Source organism: Podarcis melisellensis, assembly GCF_964234715.1.
Source record: "Podarcis melisellensis genome assembly, chromosome: 6".
Lineage (NCBI taxonomy): Eukaryota > Metazoa > Chordata > Lepidosauria > Squamata > Lacertidae > Podarcis > Podarcis melisellensis.
The window spans coordinates 41,702,149-41,724,648 of record NC_138538.1 but is presented as its reverse complement, the minus strand read 5'-3'; the positions used below and the strand labels follow the sequence as shown (position 1 = coordinate 41,724,648).

At 44.6% G+C, this 22,500-nt stretch overlaps 2 protein-coding genes across 19 annotated transcripts in view; both read right to left on the bottom strand.

The window, feature by feature from the left end:
- Positions 1–389: 389 nt before the first annotated feature.
- Positions 390–7,465, bottom strand: GOLT1A (golgi transport 1A). 2 transcript variants are annotated; one of them, XM_081914590.1, is made up of 5 exons: positions 7,086–7,450; positions 4,941–5,032; positions 2,790–2,968; positions 1,925–1,988; positions 390–1,467 (listed from the first exon to the last, which is right to left on the bottom strand). In XM_081914590.1, exons 1-5 carry the CDS (start codon positions 7,108–7,110, stop codon positions 1,429–1,431), a joined length of 399 nt encoding a protein of 132 aa, XP_081770716.1. In that variant the 5' UTR covers positions 7,111–7,450; the 3' UTR covers positions 390–1,428. The 2 variants fall into 2 exon arrangements, with proteins under 2 accessions (XP_081770716.1, XP_081770715.1); XM_081914589.1 differs by lacking the exon at positions 390–1,467 and having other exon boundaries at positions 1,770–1,988; positions 7,086–7,465.
- A 5,320-nt stretch (positions 7,466–12,785) lies between these two features.
- The window catches only part of PLEKHA6 (pleckstrin homology domain containing A6), a 185,965-nt gene continuing 176,250 nt past the window's right edge, over positions 12,786–22,500 (bottom strand). For all 17 annotated transcript variants that reach the window (XM_081914529.1, XM_081914539.1, XM_081914531.1 and 14 more), the window contains 4 exons: positions 21,513–21,646; positions 20,536–20,678; positions 18,054–18,174; positions 12,786–15,962 (listed from right to left, as the gene is read on the bottom strand). In XM_081914529.1, the coding sequence (XP_081770655.1) occupies positions 18,062–18,174; positions 20,536–20,678; positions 21,513–21,646 (390 nt within the window). In that variant the 3' untranslated portion in view covers positions 12,786–15,962; positions 18,054–18,061. The remainder of the gene's footprint in view (positions 15,963–18,053; positions 18,175–20,535; positions 20,679–21,512; positions 21,647–22,500) is intronic.

Here is a 22,500-nt window from a genome sequence, read left to right as displayed (position 1 = left end):
TCCGGAGGTCCGTTCTTAACCTGAAACTGTTCTTAACCTGAAGACCACTTTACCTAATGGGGGCCTCCCACAGCTGCTGCGCTGCCACCGCACAATTTCTGTTCTCATCCTGAAGCAAAGCTCTTAACTCGAGGTACTATTTCTGGGTTAGCGGAGTCTGTAACCTGAAGCATATGTAATCTGAAGCGTAAGTAACCTGAGGTACCACTGTAAGATGGTTTGAGGTCCATGGTTGGCTCTCCCATGTTCTTTTTAAATGACAAAATGCAGCCACTGTTCCCTCACCAGTGGATTTAACTCCCCACCCTTGCTGTCTTTCCCAAATCAAGTGGTCTCCCTGTAGCTCCTATTTTCCCATCTGAGCAAAACAGACATGCACACATGTGACATCTTGAGAAACATGATTTATTTGATATCATTAAAACATGTTTTATGTTTTGTTAAATAAAAAAATAGAAAATATGCACATGGTGGAATCAAATAGCGTTCACGTTCTGTTAAATAGACATTGCTCCAAAGTACAAGCTGTGTATGTGTCTTTTTGAACTGCAAGTTATTTTGCGAACTCATCCCCTCCCCCAACCATTTTCTTTACTGGGATTTTGAAATTGACAGAAAACTCAGAACAACACTTCTCACACTTATATTCATTTTCCTCCTTCCTATTGTTGAAATTTGGCTAGTGAGATAGCACAAATTGTTCTAGTGTCATAGTGTTCAAATTATGCCTTTCAACTTATGTTTTTAATCCCTTCAATTTCAAATTTCTGATCCATTATGACAGGCATCCCCTAACTCGGCCCTCCAGCTGTTTTGGGACTACAACTCCCATCATCCCTGACCACTGGTCCTGTTAGCCAAGGATGATGGGAGTTGTAGTCCCAAAACAGCTGGAGGGCCGAGTTTGGGGATGCCTGCATTATGGCTTCTCACAAGGGATGAAAAATATCAGTGGGTACAGCATGTCAACAAAACAAAAGAAACTGGGTACTTTGCTTACTCACTCTACTGCAGCTGTTTGGAAGGTGAAGACCCCAAGGGATGTGTCTTCCTTGGAGCAATTTGACAAGTCCTAAATGTTGGTTTGTTGCTAAGAAATCTTGTGAACATGGATGTGCCCAGGTACCGATGCTCACTCAGCCATTGTCCATAGCCATTGTCTAGCTCCAGCATGACCATCTCTATGAACCAGTGGTTCAGTTGTAATTGCTCTTGCAAACAGCACCTCTAGGCAATTCCTACTGGGATATGAACCTGCTAATAACCTTGCGCCCGCCTGCAGGTGATCACACAGGGGTCTTCAGAGGTATGAACTGGGCAGGAGGTCTCAATGGCACATCGCTGTGAAAACAACACAGTAGTCTATAAAACAGGTCTATTTGCTTGTAGGAGGGGAAGTTGTCTGTGGTAGGAAGCCACTTCTCCAGGCTATACCATAGAGGTGGTGTCTCCAAGTTTCTGGAACAGCTGCAACAAGAAGTCATTTGTAACCAATCACATATCTCTGAAGGATTATATAACTCTACAATTCTATGATTCTATTATTTCCAGGCATGGGTTGTTGTTGTTGTTTTGGTCCCACCTCTTTCCCTGTGAAAACTCACTGTTTACCACTGAATCAGAACAAACATCAGCCTTCAGAGGACTTGACTGATGTTTGTTCCAGTTCAACAGTATACAGTGAGGGTTTTTTGGGTTTTTTAAAATCACAGGCCTGTACCTACAGATCATGGAAGTGTAGATGAGTCCTATTGTTGGACTCCAGTTCCCATCAGCCCCAGCCACTCAGGGGACAATGGGAGTTGTATGTTGTACCTGGAAGCCTGCAGGTTCCCCAACCCTGTTGTAAAGCTTAAGGGAACCAAACCAGCCAGATAGAATCAGGCTCCCCTGAGAGCACATGACACACGAATTTTTTTCTTACCTTGCTCAAAAATGGGATGTTCACCAATGATCCCAGAAACCCAAAGGCAATTGGGAAAAAACTCCTGAGGACAAATAAGTCATTGTTAATAATGGCTGAAAATCAGCAGCCGGAACGAAACCCAAGAGTTAAACTAGATGTGACAGCAGCAATTCTCTGTGTTGAAAGCAAAGTAGAAAGATGGCTAAAGAGTGCTGACCCCCTCCTTTGTTCATAGCTTCTCTAGCCATGGCTCCTTCCTCTGCGCATCTTTCTCCCAGCCGAGGCTCCAATACCAGAAGTGATCCTGGCCGAGAGAAAAGTAGCTGGAGAGAGGTAATCTGTGGGTGAAGGAACAATCTGGTCTGGAGGGTCTCCAACCTTCTAGAGCAGTTTTTGAGGGTCATAAAGGATTGTACAGGAGAGGAGAGGGGAAGATCCATTGTGCATGTGGAAATCCATTGTGTGAGTGGAATGGCAGCACAGAATAAACAATGCAAAGAGGGAGATACAGTCCAAAAAAGGAGGTGGTACTTTAAATTAATTCAGATCTCCACGAGGTGATGAGCTGTACCCAAGGGTACTAAAGGAGCTTGTGGACATAATCTCAGAACCTCCGTATATAATATTTAAGAATTACTGAAAAACAGATGAGGTCCCTGCAAACTGGAGGAGGGCAAATGTTGTCCCCATCTTCTTCTTGTTAGAACTGGTAAGGTTGTAGCCCATGAGGCTCCAACTTAGAGCACCAATTTCAGAAACTGTAAACTTGTAGAGTTCAGGTCTGGCATCACGTGCAGCTATCAACAACCCTGGACTTACCCAGACTTGCCTACATACAGTAGTTTCCCTAGAAAGCTTTGTGGCTTTGGTTATGAATAATCACCTGAAGAGGTTAATGAAGCCATAGGTCTCCAGAAGCATGCCTAGGACAGGCCACCGAAGCAGGACGATAATTATGCCCCCCAAAAAGAAACTGGTTCCCTTAAGCTTCTGCCTCTGGAAGAAGAAACCAAAGGTTCTTCTTAGTCCAATGATAATGGCCAGGCCAGACAGGAACAGGATCTAAAGAGAAGAAGATCAAAACCCAGGGATTATTGGAGTGTATTATAGCTAGTAGACGCTTTATCAGGGATGGGGAGCGTGTGGCCTTTCAGATGCTGTTGGACTCCCATTGTCAGCCCTAGCTTTGGCTGATGGGAGTTGTAGTAGAGGGCTCCTGATTTCTTGCCCCTGATTTTCATGTTTATATATATATACTGCTTTTCTTTTTTTTAATCACAAAACACTTTATATAGTGATCATTTATAATTCAGGAGTAGGCAACACAATACCCTCTGGATTTTTTGGACCAAGCCCCACCCCACCCCTGACCACTGGGCATGCTGGTTGGGGCTGATGGGGACGGCAGTGCACAACATCAGGAGTAACCACATTGGCTATCCCTGGTATTCTCTCTTAGGGGTGCTGGGCGTAAAGGCTGAGTCTTTCCTACAGGCTTGATGAACTTTTTATCCTCTTCAGTAATTCTCTCTGTTTTGTCTTTGGAAGGAAAGGGGAACATTGGTCCTGTTGCCTCTCTTTTCTTTTTCTTGCAGGGATCTTTTAGCCAGTGGCAGTGTAGGACCCGCCCCAAAGGGGGGTTGCCCCAGGTGCAAAATTGTTAGGGGGCACAGAATTTTGACACCCAGTGCTGCCTGAATACAGCTGCATGCTTCCATTGCTGGGCTCCGTTGAAAACAGCTTATCCCTGCAAACAAGGACAGCACAATAACTCTTGACTGTGCATGCACAGGTGGAATTAACAGCCCCCCAACCACCTTGTGAGGGAAAGAGGGATTGACAGCCAACAGGCCAGCATAAGGTTGCCCTTCTAACCTGGAATGTGGTCAGATGGGCAGCATGTATCAGGAACACCTGTTTCACTGATTTTCTATCACAACATCACATCTTACTGATACAGGAAACCTGGACCAGGGATGACATATCATTAAATGGATACTACTTGCTCAGACTACATAAATTCCCAGGTCACACAGAACAATTTCATACCTCCCTGCTACTTCAAGATGAAAGCCCAGATGTTACATACAGTACTCAGTTCCTAGATACTGCACTGCCATGATGGATATTTATTGAAGGATGGTTTGCGCCACAAACTAGGCCCAAAATGCAAGACCTGTGCTCCTTCACACTCCCTCCCACATAGTTGCTTTTAACTGTTTGTCCCTGTTTCTATATTTTAAGTAGGTATGATATATAATCACCTTTTAATTACCAGTTTTTACTCATTACCTGTTTTCAGTCTTATGTGCTGAGTTTCGGTATGTTTTATCTTATGCTGGTCTGTGACCGAAATAAAGTTTGATACTGATACTGAATGTGCATGTGTACTCTGCCTGTTTTGCTCCCTCCTACCTACCCCCTCCGCACTGCCCCGGGCACTGGCAACCCATGCTACACCATTGCCTTCAGCCACTTCATTGTTGACACAGGAAGCTGCTGACCAAGGGTATTGTGTTGCTGGAGGAACATCACCTTCCTCAGTTCATGAAGTATCACTTACACCCATACCCTTGTAGCATGTGCTGTGTATAGTGGTTGGTACCCAATACAAAAGTTTCAGTTCTGTAATGGGCTGCCAGTCCTGATCAGGCCAAAGGCTCATGCAGTCCGGCATCCTGTTGTTACTTTGAACAATCATTTGCCTATAGGAAGCATGAAAGCAGGATTTGAGCACAACAGCACTCTCCCCTCCTGTGGCTTCCAGTGACTGATACATACGTCTTCTGACAGAGGAGGTGGAACACAGCCATCGTGGCTGGTAGTCATTCCTTAAAACCTTAGACTAGACAACTCTGCTTGGAAGCAAGTCTCCCAGTTGATGTCAATGGAACTACCTTCCACAACAGTGCCTGTAAACTGGGCTTAGTGATCCTTATGATTCATCAAAGCTTTGAAGGCCAACTGGCTGATATATGTGATGACAAAAGCAACATCTGGAAGGAAACATCTGGAGCTTGAGAAAGAAACTTACATTTCCAAAGGCCAGAAGCACCGAATCCATGTACAATAGCATACCGAAAAGGAGGAAAAACACCCCGAAGCCCACAAGTCCCACACCAATCCCTGTAACAGATGAAATGAATGTAATCAAACACACAGCATTCTGAAGATCAGGGGGAGGAAGACCCACTTATAACTCAATAGTGGGAAAATACGTTTCTGGTGTCTGCAATTTGGGTTCAGAATACCTGTTCTTGCATGGTCCTGCTTTTCTTTTGAGATCTGTATGGGTTAGGGTGTCTATCATAGTCAAATGTCAGTGTTGGACAGCTGTGTTAACTCTCCTGCTCTTCATTACCATGTGCTGTGTTCCTTTGCAGGATGATAGTTGGCAGTCTTGGAAAGATCCCTCTGGGTGATACATTGGCAGACAGCAAACAGGTCCCTGACACAAACTCCGCTGGTGATCTGCAACTCACTGTCCCATCACAGTCTAGCTGAGAGATGGCAAACCTTCTTCAGTCCAAGGGCTGCATTCCCTTCTGGGAGCTGTGTGTCAATGGTGAATGGGGCCAAAGGCAAAAGTGAGCAGAGCAATAAAGGTAAAATTTGTGGGAAATTGCAGCCTGGATAGCTCTGTTGGCTAGAGCATGGTGATGATAATGCAAAGGTTGCAGGTTTAATCCCCGCATGCGGCAGCTGCATATTCCTGCATTGCAGGAGATTGAACCAGATGATTCTTAGGGACCCTTCCAACTCTAAGATTCTAAAATTCTATGATTCTATGATAATTATGCATGAATTCTAGTTTGTGCATGAAAAGGGCTAGAACCAGAGAGGTCTGTTCCTAAACTCAGCTAAGTCATACCCCCTTACCTCTGTAAAAGGAGGAAATGAAGCTGCATGTGTCCCTCCGTCCCGTCCCGTCCCCGTTGCTGCTTGGATATGATAGCACAGTCAGTAGAGCATGCGACTCTTACTCTCAGGGCCGTGGGTTTGAGCCCCACATTAGGTGAAAGGTTCCTGCATTGCAGGGGGTTGGACTAGATGACCCTTGTGGTCCATTGCAACTCTATGATTCTGTGAAATTCATGAATCTGACCTTTGGAACGTTTTGTAAGTAAAGAATTTTAAACTTCCTTAACAGTGTGTGGCCTGTTCAGCACAAGAGGGGTTGGAAAGAAAAGAGTGCTGTTTGCAAGCAGACTAAATGGGTCCAACAACCTATACAGTGGTACCTCTACTTATGGACACGATCCATTCCAGGGTGCCGTTTGCACCCCGAAAAGTCCATAAGTAGAGCGCCGCTTCTGTACGTGCACGTGATGTGATAGATTGCTCCTGCACATGTGTGAAGCGTGCAGATCACTCCTGCACATGTGCGAAGCGGTGAACCCAGAAGTAAACACTTACAGGTTTGTCGCGTTCGTAACCAGAAAAAACACAACGTGAAGCAAATGCAACTCGACGTATGACTGTATTCCTAAAGCTATACTTCTGCTTGACTTTTGTGAGTTTAAACTCTGCTACTGGGGGCTCTCTCTTGCTGGAGAGAGTTTAGCCTTGCATTTTAAATCTATTTGAGTAGATTCGTTTGTTATTTACTCCATACACGTGGGTCACAGGGCTTCTATTTTCCTCCCACAGATTGTACTTTTGTTAAAGATTATACTGAAACTCTTGTGCCCTGGGAACAGAGGCAAAGATATTAATTTACTTCCTTTTCCAACAGCACATTCTCTGATCTTTTTCAAAACAAAACCAAAAAAGTGCCTGTGAAACAGTCAACAGAGTAACACTGGAACTAGAGAGCCAGTGTGGTGCAGTGGTTAGAGCACTGGACCATAAGACTAGGGAGGTGCAGGTTCAAATCCCCACTCAGTCACAAAGCTTGCTGGGCCACTCAGTCACAGTCCACCTGATCTACCTCACAGGTTTGTTATTAAAATGAGGGGAGGGGAGAGCATTATGTTTGCTGCCTTGAACTTGCTAGTGAAAAGGCAAGTATTAAAGTAAAGAAGTAAAGAAGAGAGGTCAGGGTGACATTCTCTAAAAGCTGAGCTGGCAAAAGGAAGCCTTGATTAGACCCAATCATTCTTTCTTAGCTAACCTGATTACACTGGTATAAGAAGAAGTAACTTCTTCCTTTCAGGCTGTAAGATACGGTCATACTTACTCTGGATTTCTGTGATCTCTATCATCTTCGCTGCTGTAGGCCTAGAAGGGCTCTGGATGTTCAGGTGCAGATGCAAATGTCACGGAAGGGGGGGGGGGTGAGGTGCAGGATGCTGCTGTCACTTCCACATATTCCGCAGCCAGTGAACCTTGGAAAGGCCTTTAGCCCTTCCTGCGTCACCTTGCAAATCATTAACCTCCCAGCAGTGAAGTCACCTCTTAAAGTTCACTGGGCTGTCACTCTGGAGTTTCCAAGCGGGTGGGGCGGGGAAGCGCCATCACAAATGCTCAGCTTGTGCTTCCTGTTCTCCTGGGTTTGCGAGGGGAAGCTAATAGCAGGTCTCTCTGAGGCTTGAATTATGGGGAAAACTGCTGGCAAAATTGAATGAAAAGAAGAAAGCCACACAAATTACAGTGGTACCTCAGGTTACAGATGCTTCAGGTTACAGATGCTTCAGGTTACAGACTCCGCTAACCCAGAAATAGTACCTCAGGTTAAGAACTTTGCTTCAGGATGAGAAGAGAAATCGTGCACTGGCAGTGGGAGTCCTCATTAGCTAAAGTGGTACCTCGGGTTAAGAACAGTTTCAGCTGAAGAACAGACCTCCAGAACGAATTAAGTTCTTAACCCGAGGTACCACTGTATGACATTATTCATGTGTGTGTTTGGTCTCAAATGCCATACATAGCTAATCTTAAAATACCAAAACAACGAAGGGCTTTCACCTTGACTCGTTGTCAGGTCCTCCCTTCAGCAGTTCAGGAAAGCCATTATAGGAAGATAGCACATGAGGAGAGAAAATGCTCATGTGGCTCTGGGCAGCAGGAAACAACGGAGCATGCCCTTCTTTATTGCCAGTATTACATAGACATTCAAGCTAGGTTTATCCAGCCCATCCTATGTAAGTTCCCTGGGTGTTCAGAACAACACTACATCCCCCTATTACTACAGGACGAAAGCCCAGAAGTCACAGATTTAGTCGCCAGATTTTGCGCTGCGATGATAGCTATTCGTCGAAGGATGGTCTATGCTACAAATCAGCCGTAAATAGAAGGCCCATATTGTTAGATCTGCACTTCTGAAGCCCCACCCCATACAGCTGTTCTTTTTTAACTGATCTCCTTTAAATTTTCCTTATCGGTTTTATTCATCCATTACCTATGCTTAATCAAGTATTCTATGTATATGTTTTAATCTACGTTTGATTCTTGTTCCCAATTAATTTAATAATTATCCACTTAGAGATATTGTTATGCTATTTATTTAGATGTTTTGCTTATGCTGGTCTGTGACCGTATTAAAGTAAATTCATTCATGTGTTTGTTTGGCTTCTAGGAGTTAATGCACAGTAGCCTTGAGGGCTGTTTTCCTTTCCACGTTCCCTATTTGCAATCGGGAAGTACATGTCGAGGAGGGGGCACCTGCTTTCACATGAACCTGCCCATCAATTGCAGTCATCATGGGCAGACGCTCCTCTCTGCTAACAAGGGAGATTAGTTTGCTGGCTGTTTTTCCCACGATCACTTGAAAAATCCTGAGCATCTTAACAGACCGCTTAATGGTTTTTCTGCCAGTTGTAGCCATTGCAACTCCATAGAATACAATAACATCCAATGTTAGAATTAAAAGAAGCAACAAAAATACAATTAATAATCAACATGGATATTTTATGCAATGGATGTGCTGTCTCCCATCTTCAACCACAAATCCACAGATTGAGAGACTCTTAATCTCAGGGCTGTGGGTTCAAGATTCTTGCATTGCAGGGTTGGACTAGATGATCCTAGTGGTCTCTTCCAACTCTACAGTTCTGTGATTCCAAGATGATGTGGACCACCTGGATGAATCTTATGGGCTACTGGTGGCCCACGGGCCAGTTTGGGAATCCCTAGCTTAGAGGGCAGGGTGGAAAGATGTGAAGGCCAAAAAAGAATCTGGAAGGTTTATCAGCTAGATATAGAGTCCAGCCATTGGACCATTGGTATATTGCATAGCATCTTGCCAACTATTTTGTTTCATGCAAACATCTTCTATTAACCTCAAGAAATAATAATAATAATCCCTCTGACGCAGTCTTGGAGCATTTCCTTTTCTATTGCATAGAAAATAGAATACATGTCCCATTCTCATGCAAGCAGCGAGCAAAGAAATACCATAATAAAAAGCTAATTAACTGGCCAGGGACAGCTGTATTATCTATATCTGCGTCACTAAGGCACAAGATCTATATGTTCTCTTTTGGTGCTTGACAAATAACTAAGGACACAAGAAGAGAATCTATTTCCAATAAGTGAATCATTCAGCACATTTTGAAATAGGAAATGTATTTTCATGCTCATGATATAACCCAACTATCCTTGCTGCTTCTATTGAAATTCTTGCAATCATTTTATAAGTTGATCTCTCAAAGGTTTGGCAAAAATGGAACCGCCGTACAAATAACTACTGTGATGCACAACCTTGCCCATTAACATAACATCTAAGTCTCCTTTCTCTGAGTACAATCCTCTCCCCCCTTACCTGGAACGAACTGCTATTGAATGCAGTGGAATTTAGTTCTCAGAAGATCTGTACAGAGTTGTGCTGAACCTCTGTAATCCTGTACAGACTTACATGGGAATAAGTCCCATTGTACTTGGTGGGATTCTCTTCCTATGCACAGGATTGCAGGGCCATCAACTGGTCTGATGCACAAGGCTGGTGGTGAAGAGCATTTAGTATTGAGATACTAAATTATTATTATTATTATTATTATTATTATTATTATTATTATTAGAAGGGTTTGGATTTGATATCCCACTTTATCACTACCCGAAGGAGTCTCAAAGCGGCTAACATTCTCCTTTCCCTTCCTCCCCCACAACAAACACTCTGTGAGGTGAGTGGGGCTGAGAGACTTCAGAGAAGTGTGACTAGCCCAAGGTCACCCAGCAGTGCATGTGGAGAAGCGGAGACCCAAACCCTGTTTACCAGATTACGAGTCTACCGCTCTTAACCACTACACCACACTGGCTGGCTGTATTGAGATACTTATTGTCAGGAACTAATCTTACCAGCAGGCCACTGCTTTGTCATTCCTTCTTTCATTTCCCAACTCTTTGACATGCACACTGAGAAGAATGGGAGAAGCACACCGTCCATTTACAAACCATCAATTTTTATTTATTTGCTTTATACAAACTTGCAAGGTACAAATGCATTTATTTGTTTTGTTTTGTTTTCCTTGTGTGAGATTTTGACCCTTTTAAGTAGCTACATCTAGAACAAATGCTGCTGGGAGGGGAATATTAAGCAAGCTGCTGCAGATTTAATTACTGGAAAAATTATTCCATGGTTTGGTGTGAAGAACCCCAAGCCACTGACATACTGTTTTTTAAAATCACAGACTGCTAATTTTTAAAATTGTCATCATCTAAGGTCACTTTTATACAAAAGAAAGACATCAACATCACATTGCTTTTTTGATAGTTCTTTTAAACCTAACACAAGCAAATAAAAATAAAAATTGCTCCAAATAATGTGCATAAATAATGTAGTTCCTCTTGGTTACAGGTGCTGCTGGCATATGAAAGTGTTATTAGAAGTGAAGGGAAAACACTTAAAATAAAACCATTTAAAAACATGTTCCACAATACTGTAAAACTGTGATGCGAAACGCATTCTGTTGAGAGCTCACAGCTTGTAACCTCAAAACACTTAAAGTGACATGAGCAATAATTGGTCACAGACTCCACCTAGCTATTAACTGAGCAGAGGGCTGGTGAGGGGTGATGGAGAACATTCCTTGACAGCCTTCGTGCCATTTTTAAAGCCTTTCTCAATTGCAAGAAAAGAAGGGGGAAGGGTAATTGGACCTAGGATCCAAAACTTCCTTGACAGAAAAATAGGCAAGAGGCTGCAAAAAGTGGCAGAGTCCTTGCTTCATTCCTTTCTTATGTGAACACCGGTTGAATGGTTTCACTGACACCTGTACCCTTGCAAGGTGACCTCCACATCTCTCAAACAGATGCACAGGCAGAACCACTACCTCAAGAGGTGGAATAAGGAGGCCTACTCTGATGTCAAGGGACGGTCAATCCCAAGCCGACAAGCTTTCAAGAGGCTAATTGAGGCCTCTCTTCGACTCTTGCTTATCTAATGAGCTGCCACCATTTAGAAAATGTCAAGGATGCCTTCACAACAAGAGAAAATGCAGGTCACATCTGAAGGATGTGTCTCTCCCCAACAATGTTAAGGGGAATGGTAGTAGGGAAGGGTAGTAGCTGGGAGAGTGATCATGATGGAGAGAAACAGGATGAAATCCAGCTGCTTTGCCACACAAAAACACATTCGCGTGAACAAAATTATAAAAGAAGAAGTAGCATTGACACAAAGTAGGGGGAAAGCCACCTATATTGCAAGAATCCCCATGGGATAGCTGCGTACCAGCAAGACAATCTTTGCGGTCCCTGATATGCTACAGTCCTACTCATCTTCCTATAATGTACCTCCTGGGCCAGAGCCTCAATGGGCTTAAGTCAACAAATGAGCCACTGCCAAACAGCTTCAGCTGAGGACTGGTCCCTGACATACAAAAGCAACTTCCGTACCCAACAAACAAGGAAATAAATGCATCCTTCCTCTAAATTGACAGCTTACATTTATTTTTAAATAAATTTGCTTTCAATAAAAGCAGAAAATATATATATTTATTTAAATATGTCTTCTTTTATTTTTTTATTTTCTTAATTATTCTGATAAAACTGCCCAAAGTGACTCCATTTCAGTAACTCAGTGGCAGGGCTGGCTTCAGTGGCCCTGTGCACTGAGAGAGAACATAAGCTTGAAACAAAACAGTTTAGTGAGAAGAGGGGGAAAAACAAAGATATAGATATTTAGCACACATCACTGTATAATTTCCATAAAACATATATTAAGGCATGTAGAGGATAATGAAGGGACAGTTTTTAATGAGCTAACATGGGTGCTACTGCAGGAGCAGAACCAATAATTTTTAACATCATCATCCTGGAATGTTGAAGGAGAAAGAAAGGAACAAAAACTCTGATTCCCTGGAGTGTTCTACATATTGCCAAAAGGATCGTTTAAATAACAAAACAGACTTCATCATTTCATTGGACAGGGAGGTGGAAAACATTTCTGATTTAGGGATAGCCTGCCAAGAGTTTTTCACTGTGTTGTATGGCAAAGATCTTGTTATTTGCCAAGAACTTATCATTCTGGTCAGTATCAGTTGAGGTGGATTCTCAGAAGTGTCAAGGAGGAAGCTAACCCCAAGGTGGGAGATTACGAGGTGGAAGCTTGTTAAAATGAACGTGGGAATGGACGCTAATAAAATTCACAGTGCAATTCTATCTATGTATACTCAGAACAATCCCCCACTGGGGTGGGGGGACAGTTTCTGTAATTGTCCCTTTTCCTTTCATGAACAGGGCTCCTATCTCCTGGATCTGTGGTCCTTCAGTGTTGTTGGACTACAACTTCCAACTTCCCTGACCATTGGCTATGCTGTCTGGGGTCAAAAGGAGTTGGGAGTCTAACAGCACCTAGAGCTCCCCCCCCCAATCCCTGCCTCAGGGCCAAACCGGACTTGATGGTGGTAGGCCTGTTTCTTGAAATTTAGGACTGCCCAAATCGTGTATACACAGATTCCAATTTAGCGCACTAAATAGTGCACGTGGTGTGGAAAACCGAATTGTACTGAGAAGAAAGTTCAAAACCATTCTTTTCTGTCAAGCCAACCTTTTCATAGAACTACAACACTGCAAAGAGCCTCAATTAAATAAGATTATTTGAGACAGTATTGAGATTATGGTGGATAACACAGGTAGGGCTTGGTAAAATTCAGAGATTCTGCTTCTACCTCCCCCCCCCCTCTCTCTCTCTGGTCAAATCATCCTCTTTGCCCTCAAACCTTCTAGAAACAATATCTAAGAGCACCATGACCTAAGGGGTGGGAGATCAGCCCATCTTGTAGCTTGAGCATTATCTTAGAAAACTAACTGATGTTCAGTCTCCATCAGCCTTGATTACTGTATATGGTTTTAGAATGGCAGATTTTAGAAGCCACAGCAGTATTGCTCCAATAAATATGGAAAAAAGATCCCCCAGTTTTGATGCATGTTTGACTAAAACTCATAAATACATTTATGGACATGCTTATGTTAAAGCCAGGTCCAGAATGAAGTTGCTACCTTTTTTTGTGAATGTATAAGCATTTCAAATCAACTAAATTGCCACCTAGAAGTTGAATCTCAATCTAAAGTGTTGGCCCTTCAAGGAAACAATCAAACAAAACATTGAATGAATGGGAATCCAACTTTTTAAAAACAAAAACAAAATAACCAAGACCCCATCTGAAAATCCAGCTCAAGGGAATTAAAAAAAGAAAAGCCAGCTGCATTTTTGTGTTCTAAGCTAGAGTTAGAACAATCTGAGTTTCTTTCAGAAAGATTTGAGACAGAATGAAGGAACCAGTTTGGGAAGACTTTGTCCAGCTTGACCTTATTTTTGGTATGAAGCAATTTCATGTGCCTCATGATGGCCTAACAATATTTTGAGTGTAAAAACTTTGGCCCACAGGGTTCAAGTAGAAGTAAAATTCTTTCTAAAGGTGTGGTGTGAGGCAGCCCATGCTTTAATGTTACATCTCTCTGGGTTTGCTGTGCAATGCCCTATCCATGCCTGAGTGCTATGCTGCAGAACTGCAAAGCCCTTATTGCAAGTTGGTGCCAGCTTTAATGCAGAGCTTGACTACTGTTAAAAAGGTCTAGGTTGTGGGGTGAAATATATGTCCAGCCCATGGATCACTAGAGAAGAAAGCATCCTCCGAGAGCACGGAAGTTGACTACCACGGCCCTAAATGATAAGTCTTACCAGGTATAAGTCCCCTTTCAGAAGACAACTGCAGGGCAAAAGAAGGTCCAATTTAGACCCTCATTCTGGTAAGTTTCCTGGCTAGGTATGAATCAGCACTGTTTGAATATGTTTCAAGAGAGGTTTGGTTGGTATTTCTTGAGGTCTGCCAAGTCCTCTCTCTTTGCCTGCACCTCTGGCCAATCTCTATTCTGAGCTGGTTCTGCTCTCAAGCTATTGAGAAACTAATGAGGGCTCATTTGAGGTGGTCTGAGCTTGGAGCAGGTGCACCACTAGTCCTATGCTCTTAATATACGAGCTCAATTGCTCTGAAAGGTCACGGCAATGATTACTGCACCCTTCAGAGAGGAGATTGATGAAGGCTGCAGGCGTCTGTGTTTGAGAGAGAACTCTACTTCCAAATCACCTACAAGCAGTGCTTTTCTTCTGGTGGGATGCAAGGGGACAGATATCCCTAAACAGTTTGTGAATCTAAGTTTGCCCTCATTGAGGGGCAGTATTTCAATATGAGTAGGAAAATGAGAGTACTCCTAAACATTTTTCTTTAGAAAAAACGCACTGCCTACAAGCTGTTGTGGTGGGGAATAAAGCAGGAGGATACATAATGAACATCAGAGGTCTTGCTTCAGTCCCCCCTCCTCCCCTCCTCCAGTAGCCAGGAGAGTTTTGCTTCACACATTCCATGGAGGCTGATTCATGGCCCATCCAGTCTAGTTCAGATCCATATTCCATCTAGCCCCCTATCCAGTTTTCATCAGCAGTACCTGATGGTGCAAGCGACAAGTGCTTGGTGAACACAGTGATCTATCCAGCACACAGTTTAGATCCTATTACTTGAAGCCCTGGAGAAGCCAGGAGGAAAATGCTCAGTGGCACTCTCCCGAGTTGGCTGTGATGTGAGAAGAAATGTCACCCATCCAGTCCCAGTTTTGTTTTTTCTTCCCCTACAGATAAAAGACAACCTCTCTGGGTTGCAGAAAGCATTAAAGCTTCACCTAGTGGTGAATCACCGCCAACTAGGCTTTTCTAACCTCTTCCCTCCCCCATTATATCTTCCGCCCGCACCCCTAAAACACGTCCACATACATTGCCCGCACCTTCCATTCCATCCACCCAACCCCTAAGCTTGGGAAAGAAGAAAACACCGGCCCATCCCAGCCACAGCAACATCCTCACAACCCTAGCAAGATTCCAAAGCCACTTTGGGTCCCCACACGGTCAACCTTCTGTCTTCTGCCACATCCACAAAGTTCTGTCCGTCCACTTGTGCTTCCTTGCTGTCTTTCCTTTTCCTGTGAAAGGCTGTGAGCATTAGCAGGGAAGCGTGGCCGTGCACGGGTTGCTTAGCTCCACAGGCGAAAGATGCTAAAAGCCATTCTGGTTGGCAGAGGAGAGACCAAAGGGCTGTGTGTGTGTGTGTGTGTGTAAGGGGGGAGAAGGAGGAGGAGAAGAAACATCTAGTGCTCACTTCAGTAGAGGGTTATGAATTCCCTGGCTGCAGATACAAAGTCATTCTTCACACAACCTTCCTTCCCTGCTGCCAGAACTTGCAGGCCATAGAGCTCCAGGAGATGAGCTACATCACCTCCCAGTCCTGTTGACAGCATCCCTTTTCTGGCTCAGTGCTGCCTCTTTGCCAAGACACAGCTGTTCTTTTGCTCCCGGTCCTTAGCCTTGGGAGTCTGCTGCACCTGATACAGAGGACCTGTCTGGCAAGAATGGAAACAGCTCCTGCACTATAGCCTACTGAACTGTGGGCAGTTGGTACAGGCCATATCAGCAGCAGGAGGAAATGGGACAAAGGCAAATGCCATCCCTGCTCTCCCTTGATGGCAGCTATTCTTTCCCGAAAAGTTTCCGCAGCTTGACTGAAGGAGATGGGTGTGCTGAGAGAACCCTAACAATGACCACGCGTGTTGTTCAGCGGTTGGGGTGCAGACGCCGTGGGTTAAAACGTGGCTCCGTGGAACTTCACAGCATTCACAGCAGCCAGGGCCTGTGCTGGAAGAATAGGGGAGAAGAGGAGAAAAGAATCAGTGACTGCTGTTGGTACCTAAAGTTGTGGGCCTGTTGCACAGGCCTTTGACATTTCCCTCACAGCAGGCTTGAGGGATTTGCAGAGGCTGTGAATTTGCTAGACGTGCCTCGAAGGAATGTCATAGAGAGAGGTTTCATTGACATTAGCAGCTTTAGCTTTCTGCTCTGGGAGCTCTCTCAAAGCTTTAAAGGTCTTCACCAAGAAAGGTTGTGTCAAACACAAGTCAGTTAGAGTTCTAGCCCACAGTTCAGCAGGACAGTCTAAAGTAACCTTTCCCAACCTGGTGTCCTCAAGATGTTTTGGACTACAGCTCCCATCAGCCTCAGTCAGCACAGCCAATCTGGAGAGCATCAGGTTGAGGAATACCACTGTAAGATTTTTTGGTCTGTCAACCACAGATGATGACTAGACTAACAGCACAATCTTATACGTGTATAGTGGGAAGAAAGTCCCACTTTATCAAATGGAGCCAATGCCCAGGCCATTGTCCAGCCTAAAAGATGGAGTTGTGGCTCATCATAGATGCCCATCTCCATCTTTTGGTTCAGTTCACAGAAGCAACCTAATGTGTTATAGCAACAGAACCTGTGGCCCTCCAGATGCTGATGGACAACAACTCCTGTCATCTCCAACCTTTGACCAGGCTGGCTGGAGCTGATGGAAGACTAAACCCAACAAAAAAATAATATTTCCATAGCTTTGTCCAAATTTTGGATGTTCTGTACCAGTTGGTGTCCCTAATGGTGGCACATAGCAGTTCAGCTTAACATCAACCATTCCCTTAGTTATGAAGTGGCACATTGGGTGGGAAAACTGTTATGTTAGCTTTCCAGCAGGTTGGTTGCTGTTGCTTTCTGGGAGGGAGAGGGATGAAGTGGTGGGGTGGTCAGTGTGGTGCAAAAGCACTGGCAGAATCAATCAAGTGCTCCTGATGGTGCATTTGCATCCTGCTAACCTCCCCACAGCATTGTCCTTCCTCTCCCAGTAAGCAACAGAAGAGAAGAGTTTGGATTTGATATCCTGCTTTATCACTACCCGAAGGAGTCTCAAAGCGGCTAACATTCTCCTTTCCCTTCCTCTCCCACAACAAACACTCTGTGAGGTGAGTGAGGCTGAGAGACTTCAGAGAAGTGTGACTAGCCCAAGGTCACCCAGCAGCTGCATGTGGAGGAGCGGGGAATCGAACCCGGTTCACCAGATTACGAGTCTACCACCCTTAACCACTACACCACACTGGCTCTCAACAGCAACCTACCTGCTAGGAAACCAGAAGTCCTGACCTTGCTGCTGCCCTGTCCCACAGAAACACCACCCTAGTAAGCTGTAGTGACACTGGCGTTGGGATGGTGGCTCTGCTGCTACTGCTTTTGATTTCCCCGATTAAGCTTATGGTCTCCTAAGAATACCAGTTGCTGGGAACTGCAAGTGGGCAGAGAGTTGATGTGTCCATGCCCAGCTTGCAGTCTTCCCACAGGTCAGCCACTGTGGGAATGGAATGTTGGACTAGATGGGCCATTGCTCTTACCCAGCAGGTTCTGCTTATGTTCTTAACTTAAGTATGTTTTCTGATTTCAATACATGCAGTGTATTGAGAAAATACACCCAGTGGCATGTTTGGGCCCAGGCTATCTACTGTGTTCATGACATGACAGAGCAGGGTCTCCTGGGTCCATACTCTGAGCTACAACAATGTGCTCATTCAATAATATTCTCTTGGTTTAATTGGCATGGGGAATCATTGCTCATTGAAATAAGGTCACTTTGCCCCAGGGGCTCCAGAACAAAGCATAGCGCCTTGATTCACCACGGAAGCATCTTGCCCTTAACTCTGTGGAAGGCGACTGAGCTTACACAGCACAGAAGAAAGGGTTATCTTAGTGAATCTCAGTGAATGGATGGATTGGTGAGGAGAGAAGATGAAACTCTTGGAAAAGAAGCTTACCACTTCTTTTCTCCAAGAGACCAAGGCATATAGAGATATGAAATGAATAGAGTAAAAAAAAGAAAAAGAAAGAAAAGCAAAAGTAAAAGTAAAAAAAAAGAGAAGTGCTTACTTTATGGCTCAGACACGCATAAAATGGCTGTCGCCGCCCTGGGATGAATCAGACGAGAGGGACTTGGTCGGTGGAGTCGGGGAGGCTGGGGAGGTGGGAGGGCTCGGGGTGGCACACTGAGCTGGAAACAAGAAATGGAGACAGGGTCTGAAGAGCATACAGAAATGGGAAGCAAAGGCAAGGAAACACATTTCATAGAGCAGCCTTTGACAACCTGGTGCCTTTCAGAAGTTGCGAAACTACATCTCCCATCAGCCCCAGCTAGTGCTGGCTGTGGCTGGTGGGGGTTGCAGTCCAACAACATCTGGAGGGCACCAGGTTGGTGAAAGCTGCCATACAGCAAACTGGGGTTAGAGGAAAGGGAATAGGAAGCATGATCAGAAATCACAGAGTGGCACAAAACAGCTCCCTCCTCGTGTTATGTGTGCATGATTTCCACTAGCACTGCACAGAGACAACCGCAGAGTAAGGCAATGATGGGAGCAGCACACCATTCACCCTGTAGGGAGGTAGACACACCACCTTGTAGGAAGATGGGCACCCTACCCTGCCATGTGATTAAAGGAAGGCTGAATTATAATTTTTTTGCTTGGTGTCTCATCAGAAAATAGCGCTAAGCATTAATATTCATGTGAATGGAATGCCTTCATAGCAGCCCCGGAAGGTGCAGCTATTCATGATAGATTCTTTAGACCAGACGTGGCTTGAATAATAATAATCTCCCTCCAGCCTCCTGCACAAGCTTGGCCACAAAGCAAATAAGTCAGCATTACACAGCAGCTCTTCTTCAGCAGCCAGAGGTAGCTGGGTAGTAGAGTGCAGGTGGTGGGAAATCCATCAAATGCAATGATAAACACACAGCTAGCATGTCCCCAAGTCATTTTCATCAGGCCACGAACACCATTGCCAGCTGCCGTGTTTGCCGTTCCCACAGCAAAATGGCATTCCTGCATTTGAACAGGGAGGTCTCATAGGTTGGCGCTGCACTGTGTGAAGAAACACTGTGTTTTGTTTGTCATGAATCTCCCACCATTTGGCATAACTCTTACTCTTTTCCCAGGGTTGAACTGATAGGAATCGAAAACACTCAGAAAGGGAAGCAGCATTACGCAAGGTGTCTTGGACTCCTCTGGTATTCCCCTAAAGGAAATCAGTGGGAACTTCCCCCTGCAATGCATGCACTAGCCTAGGACAGCAAACACATTGCTCTCCAGATGTTGTTGGGCTCCAGCTTCCATCAGCACCAGCCAGCATAGCCAATGGCCAGGAGTAATGGGAGTCATAATCCAACATCTAGAAGACACCATGTTGGCTGTCCCTGCACTGAACAGTAACACTACACCTCCAGGGGCAACATTCCATGCATCCTCTTGTGTGGGAAAAAGCCCCCAGGTCTTTTTTCTTGCTTAGGCAGCCACTGCAGCAGCAGCAGCAGCAGCAGAGGAAGAAAATGTGCAGGCCAAGGAGAACCTTATTTTCTCCTCTTGTTAGCAATCTGGTTGCCCCTGCAGCCAAGCACAAGCTCATCTAATGCCATCATTATAGGGAAAATTGGAAGCTGTGTCCATCAGCTGCAACAGCAGCTGGTAATAGCAGGAAGGGCTAACTACTTCATCTTACTCAAGACCTAGGTTTAGGAAGAGAACTGGACCTCTTTGCACTTGGCTCACTGGGCAGGTATGTGGTCTTCTCGCCCAAGCTTTAAGCTAAGGCCTCCTCCATTTGAGATATGCTGAATTATTCCCAAGTCCCTCTAAATGGATGGTGACCTCTCAGTACTTTGGGCCACGGAAACTGGGCTGCCTCTGTTGGAGGGCCCTGCGTTGCATTAGCTAGTTACCTGAGGTTTTTGAAAAAATGGGATGCAACTGGTTATTTAAGACCAGCTAAAAGAATGGGCCAGCTTTTACATAATATATATATGCATGGTATATATTTAATTTGCTAGAACTGATGTTTCCCACACATCAGGACCCGTAAGTTTATGCCAATTGCCAGGCATTGCTCCTTAAGGGCTGCAAATTAAAGGAGTAAAAAAAGAGGACAGCAAAGTTCAATGTAATGCATGTCACTGCACAAGCAACTTGACAGCCGAGACCAATTAATATATGTTTGACATTATGTGGCACTTGGCAGCAATGATGCAAATATGCCCCTTTTGACACATCACCACTAGTATAAAAGCAAAGCACTGCAGCAGCACGTCTGGCGTTGCAAGACAATTCTCTGGCCTTTATAAATCACTATAACTAATTTAAAGCAGTGGTTCTAATTTACACCGGCTAGCATGCCAGCTGTCAAATCCATCTTATTTTGAAAGCCTTGCCTGCACAAGGGAATTACGTAGTCATCTGTAATTCATTTCTACCATGACTTATATATCCCACACTTAATTGCAGAACTTGCAGAGGGAGGAAAAGCCTTTTGTTTCTTTGCGGCTGCATTGCTCCACTGCCTAATCTTCCTTGCACCGGTACCTTACCTGAGAGCATGCGGCCCCGTCGGGAGGCTTCTGCAGCCAAGGCACAGGAGATCTCTATTCGCTTCTCCTGTTCCTGCAACTGGGTTTCTGGGTCCTGGGTCACGTCCACTTCTCCCTCGTTGAGGGGGACCACATTCTGCATGCTGCAAGAGAGGAAACTTGGGGTTATTACCTGTAGCTGGCTGCCCCAGGACATGTTTTGGCTACAAGGGAGTTAGCACTCAAAGAAGCAGATCAGTGGGATAGGAGAAGCATTGATAGATGGTACACACATACAAACATCACTATTCCCTGGGGAGGAGCCACTGCAAAAACAGCCCCATGAGAATTAAACATGTTCAATAGCCACAGAATATTGACTGGTTAATTGAGAGGGGAGGAATGGAAAATGGGGGGGGAATGGAATGGAGTATCCTCAAAGAACAACAGCTGAGTGATAGGGAGGAATTCTGACAAATATGGAAAAGGAAACACAAATTGCAGCAGTTCAAGTGCTCGTCTGTACTCAGGAATGGAAATCAGTCAAGCAAATTCAATCAGTATTTGTTCACATAGTTCCACAAATGATACATATTTTATTATTTTGTTTTACATTGTTTTGACATTTCCCTTTACAATGACATGAATGTATCTTATGTAAATAGCTATATGATTTATGGAAATTGCCAGCTTCTTACATCCCTTGTCGTAGGTTATCTACAACTGGCTAAGCTGCACAGCTTTTCTATTGTATTCAAAAAATCTGGGCTTGTGGGTGGGGAAGAAACAGAAGCTAAGCAGGGAAAACATGGGATCCAGATGTTTTGTTTACAATGTCATGCAGATGCCCTGTTAAAAGTGAGTGAACAGAGCATGGCTATTCCTTAGTAAATGCCCATGGAAAAGCAGGCATGGGTTGGTGATCAGTGATTGGGTGGCATAATGAGAAAGCAAAAACATGTGATGTGGGAGAAAGAAGGTTCTGGTCTGCAATGCACCTGGATTTGGCAATCAGCGTCTTTATCCTCTCCACTTTCTTTTGCTTCTCCTTCATCTCCTCTGGGCTCAGTGGAGTATCAGGTTCCAGCTCAATGTACCTTTCTGGGATGAGGACTTTGTCTGGGGTGGAAAGCTGAAGAGCAGAACAAGACAGACTGTGAGCTGAAAAGGTGGCAATGAAGATTAACTGACATAATAACCTTTCTCGAGCATCCAACCCTTGGCCATGATACTACCCACGTCTATTTCTAATAGAAGTACTAGATCAGATCTCACACAAAGCACCCTAACTCTGAATCCTCTCCAGATTGTCCCCTTGATGTCCTGGCATCTTGACATGAAGAAGAAGAAAGAAGAAGAAGAAGAAGAAGAAGAAGAAGAAGAAGAAGAAGAAGAAGAAGAAGAAGAAGAAGAAGAAGAAGAAGAAGAAGGAGGAGGAGGAGGAGGAGGAGGAGGAGGAGGAGGAGGAGAAGGAGGAGGAGGAGGAGGAGGAGGGGAGGAGGAGGAGGAGTAGTTTGGATTTGTTATCCCGCTTTATCACTAGTCCCAGGAGTCTCAAAGCTGTTAACAATCTCCTTTCCCTTCCTCCCCCTCAACAAACACTCTGTGAGGTGAGCAGGGCTGAGAGACTTCAAAGAAGTGTGACTAGCCCAAGGTTACCCAGCAACTGCATGTGGAGGAGCGGAGACGCGAACCCAGTTCACCAGATTAGGAGTCTACCGCTCTTAACCACTATACCACACTGGCTCTCAATGAAGACAGCTTTCTTCATCCCCTCCACCCCTGCAAACATACAGCGTAATCATTTAGCCAGGGCGCACACCCCATACAAAGTGTTAACCCTCAGGGACCATCTTTTTTATCTTACTTATTTAAAATACTAATATTCTGCCTTTCCCCCATTATGGAACCCAAGGTAGTCTTACACCCAAATACCAGTCAGACCCAAATCTACCTAGCTTCAGCAAGGTGGCTGCATCATGTGCC